This window comes from Megalobrama amblycephala, linkage group LG13 (assembly GCF_018812025.1).
Source record: "Megalobrama amblycephala isolate DHTTF-2021 linkage group LG13, ASM1881202v1, whole genome shotgun sequence".
NCBI lineage: Eukaryota > Metazoa > Chordata > Actinopteri > Cypriniformes > Xenocyprididae > Megalobrama > Megalobrama amblycephala.
In genome coordinates this window covers 35,109,276-35,130,447 of record NC_063056.1, presented here as the reverse complement: position 1 = coordinate 35,130,447, position 21,172 = coordinate 35,109,276, and the positions used below count along the sequence as shown (strand labels likewise).

General features: G+C 36.6%; 1 protein-coding gene across 2 annotated transcripts in view; it reads left to right on the top strand.

Moving 5' to 3' along the window:
* The window catches only part of cadm4 (cell adhesion molecule 4), a 155,598-nt gene that overhangs the window by 37,965 nt on the left and 96,461 nt on the right, over positions 1-21,172 (top strand). The window contains exon 1 of one of the 2 annotated variants that reach the window (XM_048154219.1): positions 17,445-17,520. The exons of the other annotated variant lie outside the window; for it this stretch is intronic. Within the exon in view, the coding sequence (XP_048010176.1) occupies positions 17,460-17,520 (61 nt within the window). The 5' untranslated portion in view covers positions 17,445-17,459. Of the gene's footprint in view, positions 1-17,444; positions 17,521-21,172 lie in introns of those variants that run through there. 2 annotated transcript variants of the gene reach the window in all.

The following is a 21,172-nucleotide window of genomic DNA, read 5'->3' as shown; positions in this document are numbered from 1 at the left end:
TATTGCGATTGCGATTTGCGATAGCGATATAATAAACAAATAGTATCATGAGACATCTTGCTTGGTTCTCAATGAAAATACACACACAGATTACTGATAATGCTGAAATGTGTATTTCTCAACTCAAACTAGCAACAACAAGAAACAAATGCACAGCGTTTTCAAATTAAAATGAAATTAAATAACATCTTTGTATTACTGCAAACTTGTTATAATCCCATTTAAGATATTTGTTTCTTTACTAATCTGTAGTGGTTCAACGGATCACAAAACTCACGGTTCGGATCACATCACGGTTATGACGTCACAGATCGGATCATTTTTCAGATCAGCACAAAAAAAAAAAAAAATTGGATAGGGGTAACTTAACTTTGCATTTATTACTTAGCCCTCTTAAACTATTCTGATACCACAGCATAAACTACTAGCCTAAATAATACATTATTAAAGGCAAGTGAACAGACTGTAAAAAGAACAAATACTGTACACCAATTACAACAAGCATAGATAAATACAACATAAAGTTACAAATAAAGTATAAGGTCTAACTGTAGTATTAATTTTCATGCACAGAAATGTAATAATTAAATGTAAAATGACACTGTTCATTGTATAAATTTCAATATAGATTAATCTTTGTTAAAGCTGTGTTTTGTTGTTTGATTTACATGACAGACAACAGCAGGTATTTATAGGTTGCTGACACTTTAAGAGTAAGACCCCATGCACGCACACATCAGATAGATACACGTCCGAATTCTCACCTCGTTCAATTAAGACATAACTGAATGTGTTCACATGAATACTTACTGAGAGGGGTATTTTGACTGACATAATGCGTGTATGTGACCATCCAAGTGCATTGAGGACGCGAAAGAGAAATCAATTTGGAGTTTGCGAGCTATAACGCGCCTCTCTCTCTCTCTCTCTCTCTCTCTCTGTGCGCGCGCGAGCCTTGTATGTATGTGCGTCATGTGCGCACCGATAACAGCGCTGCGTGCGATACCGAATTAAATCCTCTGTTGCCTCTTCTAGCGCTGGAATGGTTTTATATCTATTTAATGTGTAAACTATCAAGACAAAACATGTTCAAATTATATCCTTTCACTCTATTGCGGTTAAACTTTCAATTGATCCGCGAATCACATGCGTCCCGAACCGTGGGCCTTGGTCCGTACGGATCAACCACTACTAATCTGGGTTTATAATCTTATAGCCAAAATATCGCCATATAACAGAGGTAGCGTTTGTTCTTGCCACCAGTTCAGTGACAGTTTGCTCCGCATCCATCTTTACCCGTTCTCTGCGCTGCACACTGGAAAAAGTCATGACATGACCGTGCGCGCCACACATGCCACTGCCTAAACTGAAACTGACTGGTCTTCTTTTTATTAGCGGTGTATAAAATGGACAAACAGCTCTCAGATAATGGGTTGTTGTGTCCACACATGTATTTATTTAATTTATTTATTAACTTATTATTATTATTTTATTTCATAAAATCGCAGCATTTTGCGTCATATAATCGCACAAGCTTGACATCGCGATTGCGATTGCGATATGATTAATCGTGCAGCTCTAGTTTTGATTCTAGATATTTAATTATTCATACTCATTTTACCTATTTTTAAATTTTTAGATTATTACCTAACGCTGTCATTACCAGAATTTTAATATCAGTGCATCCCTCATGTAAGCACAGTCTGTGACCACGTCCTCTTAGACACAGGATACAGTTGTTGACCACACTTCCAGAAGACTTGTGTGAGCTAGATGAATGAGGGAAATGTGTGCAAGAGATTTGAAACTGTAACAATGAGACTCCATTAATCTTTCAGGATGAAAGTCACGGGCCACATCCTCTACTCTTGCCTGCTGCGTTTCATTGATGTCCTCCTACTGAGCGGCACAGTTAGATGATGTAATGCTCAATCTGTCCATAAATATCGCCTGATTGAATTGATTTTGGATGGCACGATACCTTGTGGGTTTGTGTGTGGCTGCGGGTTATTTTCAGTGAGCATGATACACATGGCCTACAGTAAATTACTCTCTGACAGGTAATCACTACATACACCACCGTTCCATTTGACCAACTGATCACTTTATTTAAATCTCCATGAATTGTGACATCTATTTAACTGTGGATGAGGAAATGAGTTCTAGAGACAACATGAAAGGTTTTGAGCAAGACATGTCCATTATGGGGGGTGGGCGATGACCAGGATCAGTAATTTAATATCATGGTAATGATCTCAATAGTTCATGCTTATAATTAGTCATTTATATATTTATATATATATATATATATATATATATATATATATATATATATATATATATATATATATATATGAAGAGTTTGGTTCCAAAACGCAATAATTCCATTTTGATTAATTTGAGTAAAAAGGTGTTTTCTTTACCAAGAAAGTGGCAAGATGAAAACCACTATTTTCTGTTTCAAACTTTCACATAGCATCTTTTGGTTATAAAAACATTAAAAGTTCAAATCTACATTTTGATTTTAAAAAGTTTATTATAAAAACATGTTATTTTTTTCCCCCAAAATGCAATAAATCCATGATACTTTTTTTTCAAAATGCAATTAATCCATCAATATAAAAGTTATTTTTCAAATTGAAAATACACAACAAAGTAAGTTGATTCACACATATATGACAGAGTCTAAACTTTGCCAATATTTATCTTATGTACAGACATTTTACTAAAAATACATTCAGCCGTCGCTCCCAAAATGAATTCAACGGGTCATGTTGTTAATGTTATAAATTATTTGTCATTACCGATTAAAGAGTATCTTGCGCCACCGCACTGTTAAATAAACACATTTGCCAAGCACATTGTTATTAAAATCGGCTTTTTAAAAAGCCTTCAATGTTTACAGTGGGTGGAATGGTGCGCTGTGATTGGTTGAGAGAGGATATATCGCGTTTTGAAGAAAAAGGAGACTGGCGTTTGTCGCATTTTGGAAAGAAAGGGAGGGAACATGACAGAATAACACGACGGATATCGCATTTTGCGCAAAATTAATAAATGACTTTTCAATACTGACCATATACAATACTGATTTTGGCGGAAACTCGATTTTTTGGAAAATGGCGTTTATCGCGTTTTGGAACCAAACTCTTCATATATATATATATATATATATATATATATATATATATATATATATATATATATATAGTAAATTACTCTCTGAAATTGAATATAATATATATTATATTCAATTTCTGTTTTTTCTGACACAATGACAATAATTTTACAGTAAGTTAATATTGTAGACCTGAAATTAAAGAACCGATAACCGATTAAGTGGAAAGTGTGAATATCGTTGTAAAAATATTGGTCATTCAAGAAGAATCTTTACAGTATACACAGATTTCTGTCAGTAGGCAGTTTATACTATCATGCCATTCAGCCCGAGTCCAGGTATGGAAATGGTATGGGCGTGATTGTGCTTTGACAGTCATAAGGAGTGACGGTAGCAACAGCGAATCAATAACGGCCCTCAGCACGGCCCTGACAGACAGATGGCAAATTGAAGTGTAGTGTGGCTGCAAGACAAATCGACACCATCAGATCTGCAGGAGAAGAATGGCTGTTAGGAACAAATGCGCACACACATCCAGTTTCACAGAAGATGGGTCCAAGACAAATAATGTAATTCATTCAGTGGCAGGGAGATGGAAAGCAACACAGGAGCCATGACGGGGAAACTGAGAGAGAAAGTCATTATAGGAGAGAGATGGTGGATGAGATACAGTCAATATTAAAACTATACTTTTATTCGTGCTTGGATCACACTTTCTCCTCGATCTGTCACCCCACTGTTCCCTCTCACGGGCTGCCATTAATTTTTTACAGCCAATCTGCCTCTTGGACCTAAAGCTTCTGTACCCATCCCTCCCTACAGTTCTGCTTTCTTTGTCTAAAGTGCGTCTGTTCTTGCACCTGCTGCAATTTTATCATTTATCGTGCATTGTGGATCTACTTTGCTACTGTATATGCGAAAAGCGGTGTGTGAGTAGTTTGTCCAAATATAAATAAAATATCATAAAACAAGTGAAAATACATCTAAATGGCTCAGAATGACTGACATTACAATGAAAAGGAGAAATCCTATTAATCTGAAACGGATTAATGTGAATCTGACAATGTTTTATTGCGTTGGTTGTTATATGTATGGCTGGAGTTCCGAAATGAAATGTCCGGTGAGTGGTACTGAAAAGGTTAATGCTGATGTTTACACTAAAAACTACCCTCAACCTAAGCAATAGTGTAAACAAAAGCAAACGTGAGAAAAAATGCATTTGCTGAAGCAACCATGCAATTTTAGCTTACTTCAATGTCTTTTTATCATAGATGTAGAGGATCTTTTATCAGATTTCACAGTACCCAAGCTTTCTGCTCTGCACATGAGCTACTGAGTTTGCTAAGTCAGAAAAGGCATATATATATGGAGCTGTTAATATGATGCAAACTTCAAAATGTATCCGTTTACAAATCATACGCTGTGGTCATTGTATCACTATGCATTGTATGACTTTATAATGACTTTACTCATCATTGTATCACTGTATGTATTGTATTAGTACATACATTGCATTGTGTACTGCGCAAAAAGTCTTAATTATTTGATAATCTGCCCATTGTTGGTGTTTTAATGGTATGTATAAGTACGTTTTTGGAGGTTTTCAAAAATGTAGAGTTTTTCCAGTGAGCTCATGTTGTGAAAATAACTTCCTAAGATGGTCATCGAGTGAACTAACTTAAAAAGGGCAAAGGGAGTACCCAGATGACCTACTCTGCAACCAATGGTCACTTTACTATCCCATGAGGCCATTGGAGAGTATAAATCAATGGTGGAGAACCGCAATGAGTCTGATATCATAAGTCATGGCAGATGTTGTATGTAGTGGACAACCGAAATGGATCTTTTGATGGCTGATGCCGATATCTTAGAGAACAGGGAGACCAATATAAAGCCGATTATGTTTATTTTACGTAAAATTTACTAAATTATAAATCTAAGAATTAATCAGTAAATAAAAAAATATTTGAACTTAAAGGATTAGTTCACTTTCAAATGAAAATTACCCTAAGCTTGACTCACCCTCAAGCCATCCTAGGTGTATATGATTTTCTTCTTTCTGATGAACACAATCGGTCAAATATTAATAAATATCCTGACGCATCCGAGCTTTATAAAGGCAGTTAGTGAGGATTAAGGAGTATGAGCTGAATAAAGTGTCTCCATCCACATCCATCCATCATAAGCATATTCCACACGGCTCAGGGGGGTTAGTAAAGGCCTTCTGAAGTGAAGCGATGCATTTGTGTAAAAAAAAAAATCCATATTTAACAACTTATGAAGTAAAATTTCTAGCTTCTGCCAGACCGCCTTCCGTATTAAAGTTACGAAGTGTAAACTGGCGTCACGTCAGTTAAGTTTTTTTCCATAAGTTGATTGAAATGTTTTGAACTGCGAGAGTTTTACACTTTCTTTGTAAGTAGAATACAGAAGGCGGTCTGGCGGAAGCTAGATATTTTACTTGTTAAATATGGATTTTTTTTTTTCACAAATGCATCGCTTCACTTCAAAAGGCCCCCCGGAGCCGTGTTTATGATGGATGGATGTGTATGGAGGCACTTTCTGCAGCTCATACTCACTGATCCCACTCACTGCCATTATAAAGCTCGGATGTGTCAGGATATTTATTAATATTTCTCAGATTGTGTTCATCAGAAAGAAGAAAGTCATATACACCTAGGATGGCTTGAGGGTGAGTAAAGCTTGGGGTCATTTTCATTTGAAAGAGAACTAATCCTTTAATTAGAAAAATAAACCTGCGAAATAGATTTATACTTTAGATAGCAACATTCTGTAGTCCTGTTATAGTTTAGCTGGTATTCTCAGTGCTATCAAAATTAAAGTCCAGACAAGAACAACAACAGACAAGAAGTGAGTTCTTTTGGATGCAGCTCATGTTTGTCCCTTCTGCTTGTTTTGGGACAAAAAAGTAGACAAATAAAAACATGTCCATCTCTATCTCGTCCACTCCCTCTTTCTGTCTCGTTGGCCCTTATGGGCTTTTGCATCCATCTTTCGCTCTCTCATTCATCGTTGCCCTCTTGTTTTTCTGCCACACGTTTCCCTTGATGTTTCTCATTTGCGGAGGGAAAGTTGCTGTTTGAATAATCATGTTTGTACTGCTTAATGGTAGTCTCTCTCTCTTATTCTGTGATTCAGCCAGCGCTTATCTTTTATAAACACTCTGCTCGTCTCCCTATCTACCCCCTCAGCACACACACACGCACAGACACACTCTTTCACTTTTCAGTCCCCTTGCTTGATTTATGTTGACCCCTCAAGCTAATGAAAAATACAGAAAAACAACCACAGCGCAACATTAAATCAGCCCAGACTTCAGCTGTCACGGTGGAACTGGCACATTTGTTTGACTTCTTGTGTCTCGAACAGTTGATGTTAATGACAAACCTCAAGTGCTTTTGTAGCTCCTCTGCTATTATATTCATCTCTGTCCGTCATCTTTGTGGAAATTGCATTGACTCCTGAAATACATGTTAGTCGTGGAGATTTTGATGTGGCATGTCCCCAGATGACAATTCAGTCCGGACTGGTTGACGTAGTGTGTGTTTTCAAGCTGTCATTACCAGGCCAATCCGCCAAGGTTGAGAAATAGCTATGACAAATGAACGGTTAGGGGTCAGAGCGCACTCAACTTCACAGCACAATGACGAGCCCCTTATTCCCCGTGAGGATGAATCAGACACGCTTTGAATTAAAGGAAGGCAAAGAGGGAGGGATGCGATCTGAAGAGCTTTAAATGAGATCGCAACGCTCCCTTCAAGCAGACAGAATTAAATGAAAGAGGGAGAAATTTCGTCATTATATAATCTTGGAAGCCATGCGATTATAACGGTTAATGCTGGGATTTTATTTCTCTCAATTTCCCATCAGGCCTATTCCCGATTCGTTGCATGTGTTTGATAGCTCACAAACAGTGATTCCTGTAATTAAAAGTTGAGTCTGGTAACATTGCGTAATCGGTATGCCTTTATGACCCGTTGGGTAGCTTGTGTGCGAGTATTTACATCTGTACCTGTGTATTGACTGTCATCACACAGGTAAAGACTAAAATGAGAGTTTATAATAGATCTAAGAGAATCTGTTTGTGTCAATGACATGTAAGTATGTCCACAATAAAGGAAAAATCTTTTTAGAATCTAGTTTAAAACTTGGCAGTTTGTAGAAAAGTACTCTTTGTATTCATGTTTGTTTCATATCGTCTATAAAAACATTAAGGCTATTTCATTTTCAATACGTTTAAATCTAAAGTCTCTAAAAATGTCATATAACTATCTAGAAAAAGTAATACATATTTTTCTTACACCTTAATCATGTACACATCTTAATCATTATTTTCACTTTTAAATGTTTTTAACACTAGAATGCAACAACCAAAAAGCTTACATGAATGCATAAAGGGGTCAAAATGACCTGTTTTGGAATAAATGGTTTTCTTAAAAAAAAAAAAAAAAAAAAGAAAAAGAAAAAAAAGGTGTCCTATTAATGAAAAAATTTAAATAATTGATGATACACTAATGTTTTAATATATCAAACATGCTTATTTGCCCACTTTTTGTATATATATGCATTACAAAAGATGAAATATATTTTTTAAAATGCAGTTATACAGTCGTGGTCAGAATTATTGGCACCCTTGGTAAATATGATCAAAGAAGGCTGTAAAAAATCTGCATGGTTTATCCTTTAGATCTTTCATTAAAAAAATCAAAAAAATCTAACTTTTCTTTTAAGTAAAATTAATCAATGTGGGGGGCCACAATTAAAGAAATTCTTATGAGTAAAATAAATCTGAAGTATATTCCCCTTCATATTTACAACTTTTAGCTTACCAGGGTGACTAATAACATAAAATTATCCATCCATGACTTCTTGTTTCACAGGAGTGTAAATATGAGGAAACACAAAGGCTAGATTCCTTTAATCATCTACCACAATAGGTAAAACCAAAGAATATAGTTCTGATGTGCAGCAAAAAATTGACTTGTAGTTAACAAACTCTAACTAATTTAGATCTGCTGCAGAGTATATTCGAGTCTGAACTTTACTCTGCACATTTCTCACAGACTATGTGAAAATTATATTTTCAGTCAGACATAACATTTCACATTAGATTTGCAACTTTTTAAGCTTAACCTTTGGGCAGAGTTTGCACCCCTTCTTTAGTTTGATCCTGTAGCCTCCTGTTCTCTACTCCTCTACTGCATTTGAAATCACATATACTATCTGAGTATGTTCTCCATTTGAGAACTTCATGACTGTTTAAAAAGTAATTTCCCTGCCATTCACGACACCTCTCCAATGATCTATAGACAGTAAAGAGTCCATTGGATGTGAACTTCAGAATCATGGCGGAAGTAGTAAGTCATCTGGATACTTTTTTGCCTACGGTTTGATGAAAACTGTGAATTCAGACATACTACTCATTAAACATATTGCTTTTCACCTACTATATTGTAGGGAGATTTGTGTCACAGGGTTGATGTCTGAGGCAAATCCTTGGCTTAGAGAGAAAAAAAAATCGGCAGATTTGTAAGTAATCCAAAAAGAAAATTAAATATTATTCAAGAAAATAAATAATATTATTCACAAAAGTACTCAACAGTATCAACAAAATATGGGTAAATTTGACCCCCTTTATGCATTCTTTAGGGTAGTGATACACCCCCCCCCCCATCCTATGACCAAGAAATATGACCGTGACATTGATGAGAGTCAGAAACAAGTTTTTAGAAGAATTCGTGGAAGATCAAATAAATGTTTTTATGGATAAAAAATATTTCAAAAATCATGCATTTTGGGTCAATTTGACCCCCTTTATGCATTATAGTTAAGGAAAATGGTAATTTTTTTTGACAAATATCATAAATTATTAATACATAAGTATTGATTGAGAAGTCACACCATTTTACAGCCTGAACTAACCTTGCCTTGTCATAAGAAATTCAAAATCTGATATTTCAAAAGACTTACTGACCTTGAAATGTCATGAGGGATTGCGTGGATTGCTTTGTACAGTATGATATAATTTACTGTTTTTTGTTCTGCATGTTGAATGCATCACATGACTTTAGTTTGATGTGGTAAATAAAAGCTTTTCAAATGTCAAACAGTCAATCTCTATTGTTAAAATATTTCGTCATCCTTTTAACAAGGCCTTTTAATTATAAAATCAGGTACTTTTTGCCCCTCCAAAAAGATACATTATTTTTAATTCAGAAATGATTTATTTAAAATAAGTTATTTCAAATAAATCAATGTTAATTTTTTTTTCTCCCAATCCAAAGGATGCGAAGATAAGCACAAACAACGATTTCTATTATTAAAAGTCAAGTCTGGTTACATTCCATAGTGGGAATGCCTGTTAAATAGCATGTTGTGTATGTGTTTTTACATTTGTGCGTTGAGCCAGCCCACAGACTCTATTAGCTTGTCAGGGCGGGAATGTGTTTGTGTGCTAAAGCAAGTCTCCTAGTGGGAGTTTACTGGTGTGGTCATTTGTTTTTGTGCTTGTTTTTGTTTGTATGATGAAATGGAGTTTATACATTTGTAAGCCATTGTCTTTGATACAGTCTGTCCACAGGCACACACTTGTGTCTGATGCAAAATACAAGCTCATGTATCTATATAGTGTCCCCACAGGCGTATGAGGAAGCGACTGCAATCCAGATAATCTAATTAAAATGTGTGCATTTGTGTCAGTTCAAGTTAACTGGCCTGAGGATGTGTGTATCTTACTGTAAGTAAACGAGCCATTTATGAACTGGTTTTCTTGGTGTCACACATTTTTATCGTCGTTCCATCAGGTGGCATTGGGAAGCACACTTGTGTGCGTGCACCTGTGGCTTTGTTTGCGTTCCTTTGAACACTGTAACAAAAGATATTGGAATACTCAGCGCTGAATAGATCATTTAGTCTTTCTATAGATAAAAACAGCTTGTTTACTGAACAAATTCGCCATTGAGGTACAGAATCCGCACTCACTTTGAGAGCGTTGCTTGTCAGAGAACTAAAGCTGAGGGCAAATTATCACCCGCTTCAGTCTGTGCTCTCAGCAGGGTTAGGCCTAGTCTTTGCATTTTGTACAAAGCACTGCTGGAGGACGTTCAGGCGTATTAGCTGTGTGCACCGGTTCTTCTCTTAATATTTAATGTAAGCGTGCGTTCTGAGAGTCAGCCGTAATTACCGCTCTGCTTCGCGCTATAACTCAGTCATCTTTCTGAGTGCCAGTGTTATTTTTAGATTTTATTAATGATAATTTCCTCCGACACAAACAGTGCCCTTTCCTCACCTCATTTCCTCTACTCCTCCTCCTTGCTTTTTTAGCCCTTTTCTTTAAAGAAAAGTGGTGACATTACGTTCCTGGCCATTTTCTCCGGGATTTTGAAGCGGATTGGGGAAATTGAAGTACTTGGATACAAACGAGTGAGGCGAAAAGATGGCAAGTGTGTCTGCAGTCGTTATATCCATTTCTGTCATTCTCTTTTACTCAGACACACATTTGTTTGTTTCACTATATTAGTATACAGAAACATGTGAAAAACACTAGATTAAATTAAAAACATGTTTTGACAGATTTATAAGCCTTTTTAACTAGTGAAGACTAGTGTCCTCACTAATTGGTTGTCATATTTCACTATATATATATTTTAGTCAACTTCTGTCTTGTTCTCTTTCATTCCAGGTAAAAAAAAATCACATAGGAATTCTCTTTACTTTCTCAGTTGTTTCTCCTTGACAGCGATTAGATCAAATGGAGAGCAGATTTTTATACCTTCTCAGATGTTTCTATGGAGAAAGATCACTGTAATCTGACAAGTTTAAAAACTGTGCTGAGATATTTCTGTATGAATTCAAACATATTTCATCAGATTTTACCCAGACCAAATCATATGAGCTGTGATATCCATTTAATGGATTTTATATTTCTATACTCTTTGCATCAATCTTCAGCCACTTTCATACATTAAGCCTGGTACATTAAATAGACCATAAATGCTGTTCACGCAAGCAACGACGTTCCATTTTTTTATAGCGGTAATTCGCACATCAGTACCAAAATACCGGTAATCTCTGTACTGTCAATCATCGAAAATTACCTTTTAAACGCTGTGCATTTACTTAATCCACCTGGATGAAGAGAAAGTGCTTTAGTTTCACTATCTGTCCAATTTGACAATTTTCTTGTGACTTCTGAGTGACAGGCATAAGAGAATGATCACACAGTTTTTGCTCTTAAGAACAAAAGAGCACAGTAGTAACTGCAAAGTCGCAGCACTGATTAATGGAAATTATTGGGTCTCAAGCATGAGACACTGAAAAAGCTCAAAAAGCGGCATAAGGGTCAAAGATGTCCGTCTTGTGCATGTTTGCATAGAAAAAGTATTAAGAAGTAATACTGTAAACAAGACAGAGTTATTGGGTTATCTCTGACGGAGCTTTATGATTGGACACAGAGTCAAGGTTGATGAAAAGAAACAACTGAGTGCTCCATTGTATCTCTTGAGCTATTAGCAATTAATTTGTACTCTGTTGCCTTTCTGTGGGTGTGAATAAGAGATCCTGGATTAGCTGCAAGATCCATAACGTGAAGATCAATAGGTACAAAGAGGAAACTAATTGTGTATTATTGTATGTATGCTTTGCTTTATTTAAAAACCCTTTTTTCTCTCCAAATAATATCATTCATTAATATCATTTGGCCTGTATATTCCAATGTCTTGTTTGTATGGCAGCCATTGAAGTTTAACACTTTAAAAACACGCCTCAGTTCTTTGTTCGCTCAAACCAAATCTTCTCCTGACCTGCTTGTTCTTTTATTTCAGCAACCACCGCCCATCTGTCTGTTTAGTCTTATTTTGTCGTATCTCTCTATTATACATTTCTAAACTTTTGTATCCTCTTTTCTTCTGTACATTCAGTCCCTTATTTTCTCTTCCCATGTGGTGAAGAGCTCAGGTGGCTTTGGGAACATTATTTGAATAAAGGTTGACCGTGAGAGCGTGAATGAATGGAAGGACGAGAAGGGAGATAAAGGGCAGAAATAAATGTGTGTAACTAGAGGAGAGCGAAGAGTCCCTTTTATTTCTTCCCCTCTTTCTTCCTCCTTTCTCTCGTTCCTTCTCTCCGGAGACAGAGCTTTAGAAGTGTGTGAAAATCAATCACTCTCTACTCTTTCAGTCTGCTCTCCTCTCTCCTCTTTCATCTTCCCCTCTCTTGTGCATGTTTTGTATGTGCTTGCATCTTTCTTTTCAATACATCACTTCTACACATCTATGCTCTTTCAAAGTGGAGTATTTATGAAGTTGGAAGCATTAAGTGTACAGAACAACGTGTTATATGAAACCTAGTGTTATCTGTTTAAATAACATGGATGGCATTCTAAGATAGACCCTTCCTTGTGGATTTAACCAGTGTGTGCTCAAAAGTTCAGTCATTTTAATGGTTGATTTAACCCGTTGGCGTACATGTAATCTTTTGTTTGATTTTACGGGTTAATTTAACCCCAGGCTTTGTTCATCATAGAGCTCCCTGTGTGTGTTGCCTGAAGGCAGAATAGTCAATGTTAGACACTTAGACACAGCAGACAACATGAGATACTAAACACTATATATGTTTGAACAGCTAAGGCTCATGATATAATTCATGCGTGTTAAAGTTTGTGGTTGGTAATGCATCTCTCATGCTCACCAAGGCTGAATTTATTTGATCAAAATACAGTAAACACAGTAATATTGTGAAATATTATTTTAAATAACTGTTTTCTATTTTAAGGTTTTCTTTTTTTATTTTTTATATATAAATGTAATTTAATCTTGTAACGGCAATGCTGAATTTTCAGCATCATTCAGTCTTCAGTGTCACATGATCCTTCAGAAATCATTCTAATATGCTGATTTGTTGTTCAAGAAACATTTCTTATTATTAGTGTTGAAAACAGCTTCTTAATGTTTAATGTTCTTTATTTATTCATTTATTTATTTATTTATTTTTTTTAGAAATATTGAACAGCATTGATTTGAAATAGAAATCTTTTGTAACAATGTGAAAATCTTTACTGTCAATTTTTATCAGTTTAATGTGTCCTTGCTGAATAAAAGTTTCAAATACTTACTGATAATTTAAATCATTGATACATGTATCATAATTAGGCATGCTTGGGCCACAAAATTAAAGGCAGGATGTGGCCCTTGACTACTATGGCTCCTAGTTGTGGGAAACAAACAAAAAAAATTGGTCACACTTTACATTAGGGTCCAATTCTCACTATTAACTACGGGTTTTGCCTCAAACTCCTAATTACTGCTTATTAATAGTTAGTAAAGTAGTTAGGATTAAGAGATATAGAATATTGTTATGCAGAAGGAGGCATTAATATGTGCTTTACAAGTGCTAATAAACGGCCAATATCCTAGTAATATGCATGCTAATAAGCAACTAGTTAATAGTGAGAATTGGACCCTAAACTAAAGTTTTAAAAATCTATTATTCTGACATTTTACCTCACAATGCTGTATCAATATTCTCATGCCAAGAATCAATAATTGACGTGTTTTTGGAATTAAAGGTGCCCTCGAATGAAAAATTGAATTTATCTTGGCATAGTCAAATAACAAGAGTTCAGTACATGGAAATGACATACAGTGAGTCTCAAACTCCATTGTTTCCTCCTTCTTATATAAATCTCATTTGTTTAAAAGACCTCCGAAGAACAGGCAAATCTCAACATAACACCGTCTGTTACGTAACAGTCGGGGTGTACACCCCCAATATTTGCATATGCCAGCCCATGTTCCCAACATTATGAAAGGCATTAGACAAGGGCAGCCAGTATTAATGTCTGGATCTGCACAGGTGAATCAACAGAGTAGGTAAGCAAACAAGAACAATAGCGAAAAATGGCAGATGGAGCAATAATAACTGACATGATCCATGATATCATGATATTTTTAGTGATATTTGTAAACTGTCTATCTAAATGTTTCGTTAGCATGTTGCTAATGTACTGTTAAATGTGGTTAAAGTTACCATCGTTTCTTACTGTATTCACAGAGACAAGAGCCGTCACTATTTTCATTATTAAACACTTGCAGTCTGTATAATTCATAAACACAACTTCATTCTTTATAAATCTCTCCAACAGTGTAGCATTAGCCGTTAGCCACGGAGCACAGCCTCAAATTCATTCAGAATCAATGTAAACAATATAACAGTATACAATACTCACATAATCCGCCGCATGCATGCCGCATGCATGATGAACACTTTGTAAAGATCCATTTGAGGGTTATATTAGCTGTGTGAACTTTATGCACTGTTCAAGGCAAGCGTGAGCTCCGTGGGCGTGGAGCAGGAGAATTAAAGGGCCAGTAGTAGCCCTGAATCGGCTCATTTATAATGATGCCCCAAAATAGGCAGTTAAAAAATGAATTAAAAAAAATCTATGGGGTATTTTGAGCTGAAACTTCACAGACACATTCAGGGGACACCTTAGACTTATATTACATCTTTTTAAAAAAAGTTCGAGGGCACCTTTTAAAGTTTTAAAAAATACGGCAATATGCTACAATTTAGAATTTCAGCAAGATTCCAACTCCTAATGTACATTTTGTGTTCCTAATGTACTGTGCTTTATTTTTAGACCATGTTTTCTGTTCTGAAAGGTCTGTTGCAGTTTATCAAGGGTTGATATATTGTGTAATAAGTGTGTTATGGAGTTCATGTGCTGGGGAATGCATTGTGTTCTTTTTGCCTTGAACTTTACCATATTGAGTGTCTTGCATTTCTATTTTGAGCATTTTAGTCCATATACATTGACTCTTTTTTCCTGTCAACATTTTGCTGTTATCTTAAGGAGTAGCACACGTTTCTTTCTTTCAGGTTCAGCTTATTTTCTGCATCTTTTTCCTCTCTGTCGCTCTATACCTCTCTCTCTCTCTCTCTCTCTCTCTCTCTCACTGCCTCCTTCCCACTGCCTCCTTCCCATTGCTGTTGTTTTCTAAACATGTGATGTTGTTTTTCTCCATACTATCATCTCGCCCTCTCCAAACAGTGAACGTTCAGTTGAACGTTCCTCTCCATGTGTGTGATCTCTCATCCTTGATTCCACCATTTTTTTTCCCCTTCTTTCATCATTCTCTTCTCACGATCTTCTGGTGCTCTTTCTTCCTCCATACATCATGATATGTCCCAGTTCTGACGGGGCCCCTCGAGGGCCAGTCCCTTAATGAATGTGAGTGCTACATGAATATTTAATGCCCCTTGTTCCTGTTTACTTAATGACAGCGCTAATTCAAAGGCCCATTGATTAAAATTTCATTTTATTTTGTTAGATGTTTTCTTGTTTTTCTTATTTGCTCAAGATGGGGTTTGTTTGTCTGTTTAAGCAGCATGTTTATGAGAGAACGAGCAAAAGATTGCGAAGAGCTGATATTGTATTTCAACCTTGATGCATGTGTTGTGTTGTGTGAATGTTTGTGTATTAGTTTAGTGATAGTTTATTGTACTGTATTTCAGCTTGTCCTCATTTTTCTGTTGGCTTGTTCTTTGTCTGTTTTCTCCCGCTGTTCTTCTCTCCAGAGACAGACATACACTGCTGCAACATTTCCTTTATCAGAGAGACAGAGAGAGAGCAGACGCACCTCAGCACGATTGTTCTGCTTGTTCTTTCTGACACACTCTTCATTTTCCTCCAAGACCTTTCATTCTCCTTCTTGTCTGTAGAGTCTTGTTTTGCAGTCTCTCTGTTTTTCATTTACTTGCTTTCTTGTGGTCAGCAGCTAGCAGTTGTAACCCTGTCTGTCTAGCCTCTTCAGAAGGTTTTGAAGTAGCTATTTGTGCGCCGTGTATCCACCTGGAGCGCATGTGCATGCTTTAAAGACTACAGGTGAATCCGATCAGCGACCCTCTGTGTTTTTGTTCGTCTTTGATTCCAAGTCTCTCTTTCTATCTGTCTTCCACTGATCTCTGAATCTGTTTTTCCTCCTCTCTGATCCCGTCCTCCTTCTATCATTTACAACATCCACCTCTCTTGCCTTTACATCTTTTACCTGGAGTGATTCCTTCAGATATTCCCTCATTTCTCACTCCATCCCAGCTCTGTCTCCCCTGATAGCCTCAACATGTAAAAATGAAAGCAAGAGTAGTAAGAAAAAAGGAAGACATCTTTCCCTCCTTGTTTCTTGCATTCTGTGTAGCCAGAGGACAATTTTGTAGCATTTCTTATAAAGAGTGGGAGTAAGTATTTTAAGGGATTGTTCTCCCATAAATGAAAATTCTATCATTAATTCTTCGTCATGTCGTTCCAAACCCGTAATGTCTGTCTGTCTTCTGTAATCTGTAGAGCACAGAAGGTTACATTTTGATGAATGTCCTGATTGCTCTTTTATTTCTCATGGTGACTGAGGCTTTCAGGCCCTGAAAATGATGTAAACCATAAAATTATCTTAAAAATGGTCTGTATGGCTAATATGCTATTCCAAATCAAACGATAGCTTTGCTTGAAGAACAGACCATCATTTAAGTCTTTATTCGGTGATAACCTTCCCCATTACACCCGGACTGAGTCAGTCAGTTCGATTCAGGAATGAATCTTTCAGAATGTGATTTGTGAACTTGATCAACCGATTCATTGTAACCGATTGTACTGTGCTACATGACTTTTACACGAAAATCTGAACAGATTTCAAAACACTAAGCATCATACACTTGCCAACTTTGTGAATGGTTACAGAAAAAACTGGACACGAAACGTCTAAGAAACAGTAGATTTTCAAGTTGTTCCAAACACAATAGAAATGCGCAGAAACGTGCCTTGTTGCTAGGAGATGCATGACAAATGAAAACAATATGTGTTCTGAAATCGGCTCAAAATGTCAAACATGTCTGATATACTCAGACTACATGAACCACAAAATCTGCAGACTGGCTCTGACTTTCAGCATCTAGCATTGAAAAATCTGGGAAATAGTCATGTAATGTATTCAAACCTTTACATTTGGAATTGTTTCTCACACAAATCTGTCATATGGCTTCAGAAAACTTGTAATATAGTGTGCAAATCGTACCGTCCACTTATTTGATAATTTTATGATCATTTTTTTTTTGTCCTGTTTGAAGCCTGAAATCTCTTATAATTGAAAGCTCATCATAATTGCATGGACAACGGCAGAAAAATGTTTCCTTTTGTGTTGTGAAAGTAAGTTATATGAATGAAATAAGGGTGAGCAAATCATGCCATATTTAATTTTTAGGTGAATTATTCCTTTGAGGGAGTGAGGGAAAGTGATTTGAAGACTTGCCAGGCAGTGCTTTACTGTGGAGAGGAATGGACAGAGAGCAGAGAGATGAGAGGGTGTCAGACTCACTTCAATCAAAAGCAATTGATGGTTGTTTACCTACTAACAACCCAGATGAAGTATTCACTCTACCTCGCTTCCTCTTTCTCTCTCTCTTTATTTCTTTCAGTTTTCTGTCCATCCATCCACTCGCTCAATCCCTCAAGACTAAAGTTGGTCCTCCCAATATTTTATCATCTCTCCATCTCTCCCTCCCGCTGAATTTATTTGCCTTTGCGTCATATCAACTCTAAATTGAATTCTTTTCTTTTTGCCCATCCTATCTCCGCCTGCCACCCTTTGAAGTGTTTTTATGCTGTCACTGCTGAATATGTTTTGAATGAAAGTAGCTTAAAAGTGAGTGTGTGTGTTTGTGGATGCGTGTGTGAGCGATAACAGTCGGCACACCCATTTACATGAAGCAGTTCAGAGAACTTTGAAGCCCTAGACTAGCTCCAGAGCACTACTCGCACCCACAATCAACCCTCTGTCTGCGTGTGTGTGAAGTAAGAGAGCTGGTAATACCGGGGTATGTGAGCGCATGCTGCGTTAGTGTCACACTGGTGAGCAGTTTGTTGCCAAGCAACTCCACTGTGTACTGTCTTGAGTATATAGCTAACTGCTGGGTATATGCCTGCTGAAATGACCATCTTAATCTCGGCCCTCTGACCGAGCACTGTCTCATGCATACTGCAAATGAAACCGGTGAAACTGTGAGCTCCAATCAGATAGCACTGTTTTACATGTTTTTTTTTGTGAGTCAGTGTGCATGTTCTTAATCAGTCCACCAGGGGTTTGCTCCAGCCATTTGAAAGTTCTTACTTAAATTGGAACGTAAAGTTTAGGCTAAAGGCTTAACTACTAGCTACAAACTCTGTACTTTATTTGGTTGCATCATTTGTTCTTAAGGCAGAATGTAGCTAGTTGGTAGTAAGCTCTCCGTATAGTAATGGGTAGTTGCATAATATGACATTTACCCTCAATGACCTTCGAATTCGTGAGCAGAAGTTGTTTAAATGCTGTGAATTTAGGTTTATCCTTCATTCTAACTGCTTTTGCCTCACGTAACTAACAGCAAAAATTCCATTAAAGGGATAGTTCACCCAAAAATGAAAATTCCTTCATTATTATTCATCCTCAAATTGTTCCAAACCTGCATGAATTTCTTTCTTCTGCTGAACACAAAAGAAGATATTTTGTGAACAGTTGATGGGGCCCCATTGATTTCCATAGTTTTCCTATACTATTGAAGTCATTGGGGCCCATCAACTGTTTGGTTACCGACATTCTTCAAAATATCTTATTTTGTGTTCAGCAGAAGAAAGAAATTCATACAGGTTTGGAACAACTTGAGTAATGACAGAATGACAGAATGTTCATTTTTAGGTGAAGTATCTATTTAAATATGACTATTGTAATGTAGAGAGCGGGACTGCAGAGTTGGAGATCCACGTGCAGGCTTTAATCATAAGAAGAGCGTAGTCAAACAGGCAGTAGGTTGATCACCAGCAAAAATTAACAGGAAGGCAAGGCAAAAGAGTAATCCAAAAACACAGGCAATGGTCAAGGCAGGCAGCAAACAATCAAAAACAAGGAAACAGTCCGGGGTCAAAACACAGGCTAGGCAGGACAAGGCAGGACAAGGCACAAACGGAATGCAAACCAATGGCTAAACAATACTCAGCAATGTGTGTGTGTTTGAGTGCAGCTTATAAAGTGTCACTGATGGGAAACAGGTGTGAGTGTGTGATTGGTTCCCAGATGGGGAATTGTGGGAAATGGGGTCCATACGATGACAATAGAACACGGACCCAGGGCACATGTAACAACTTTAAAGGGTTAGTTCACCCAAAAATGGAAATTACTCACTCTCATGTCGTTCTACTCCTGTAAGACCTTCATTCATCTTCGGAACACAAATTAAGATAATTTAGATGAAATCTGATGGCTCAGTGAGGCCTCTATAAACAGCAAGTTAATTTACACTTTCAGTGCCCAGAAAGGTAAACATATTTAAATCAGTTCATGTGAGATCGGTGGTTCTACCTTAATATTATAAAGTGACGAGAATACTTTTTGTGCGCCAAAAAAACAAAATGATGACAATATCTAGTGATGGCCGATTTCAAAACACTGCTTCACGAAGCTTACAATTTTTTTTGTTTCGAATCAGTGTCAAACTGCCAAACAGCTGAAATCACGTTACTTTGGCACTCCTAATCACTTCGAAACAAAAGATTCGAAGCAGTGTTTTGAAATCGGCCATCGCTAGATATTGTTGAAAAGTCTTTTTTTTTTTTTTTGGCGCACAAAAGGTATTCTCGTTGCTTTATAATATTAAGGTAGAACCACTGAACTCACATTAACTGCTTTAAATACGTTTACCTTTCTGGGCACTGAAAGAGTAAATTAACTTGCTGGCTATAGAGGCTTCACTGAGCCATCGGATTTCTAAAATATCTTAACTTGTGCTCCGAAGATGAACGAAGGTCTTAAGGGTGTAGAATGACATGAGGGTGAGTAATTAATGACATTATTTTCATTTTTGAGTGAACTTACTCTTTAATCATGAGTAACATAATAGGTATTTTTATATGTAAATAACATTCAGAAACTGTTTTTGAAATTAATGAGTATCAATAAATAAATACTGACACAAAAAAAATAAAATAAAATAAAATACATTTATTTAATTATTTGACATGCACAACACAGTCCTATGCCCACAGCAGCACACTGTTTACGACAAGTTCATGTTGAAGAGCCGCTAACAAAGTAATCTATTCACATAATGTTCTCTCGCTTACAATGTAAGCAAGTATAAATGTCAGCAGTATCAAACATGTCTAAGGAATTTAAGCCTGTTGTGAAAAAGAGCTTATTGATACAGTTCAGTCACTCAGTTGAAATCCAGTAATTTCAAAAGAAATTTTCCATGAGGGTGAAAGATTTCCCTCACAGATTTTGCAACAGGTTCAAACTTTTCACTCGGATTCACCGAATTGACCAACAAAAGGCTGCTTGGTTTGAAAGTGACTTCTGTATGACCTGTGGTTCGTACATTGTTACACTATTGACCTTTGCTAATGCGACCACACCTTCAAAATTGGAACAAATCAAATTAGGTGTATGTTCCACAACAGGGAAAAGGGCTGGATTAGTGTTGTCACGGTACCAAAATACCATGAAAATTTTACGGTTCTCGGTACCAATTTCGGTACCACAGCAAAATCTGTTGAAACTATTTTACTATTTTATATAGCCTATTTTAAAAACATTAAATATGATTTGGAGTGTGTTTGTATGTTTGTGTGTATATAGATAGGCTACCTCAATTAAATAAATTTTGAAATGTATAAAAAAAATAAATAAATGCACAAACATCCATTTTGTACTGTTGAAAAAACCAGCATATGCTGGTAAGGTAGGTTTTGAAGCTGGTATGCTGGTTTGAGTTGTTTTATGCTGGTCCTGGTCCTAAACTGGTCCTAAGGTGGTCCTGGACCAGCATGGACCAGCATAGGACCAGCATAAACCAACTCAAACCAGGCAGCATACCAGCTTCAAAACCTACCTTTCTAGCATATGCTGTTTTTTTCAACAGGGGTAACAGACGAGCGTGTTATTTTAGCTATTCCGTCAGAGAAACAACGCACAGCCTGTAAAACTATTAAATAAATATTGGTAAATAATGGTAACCTAA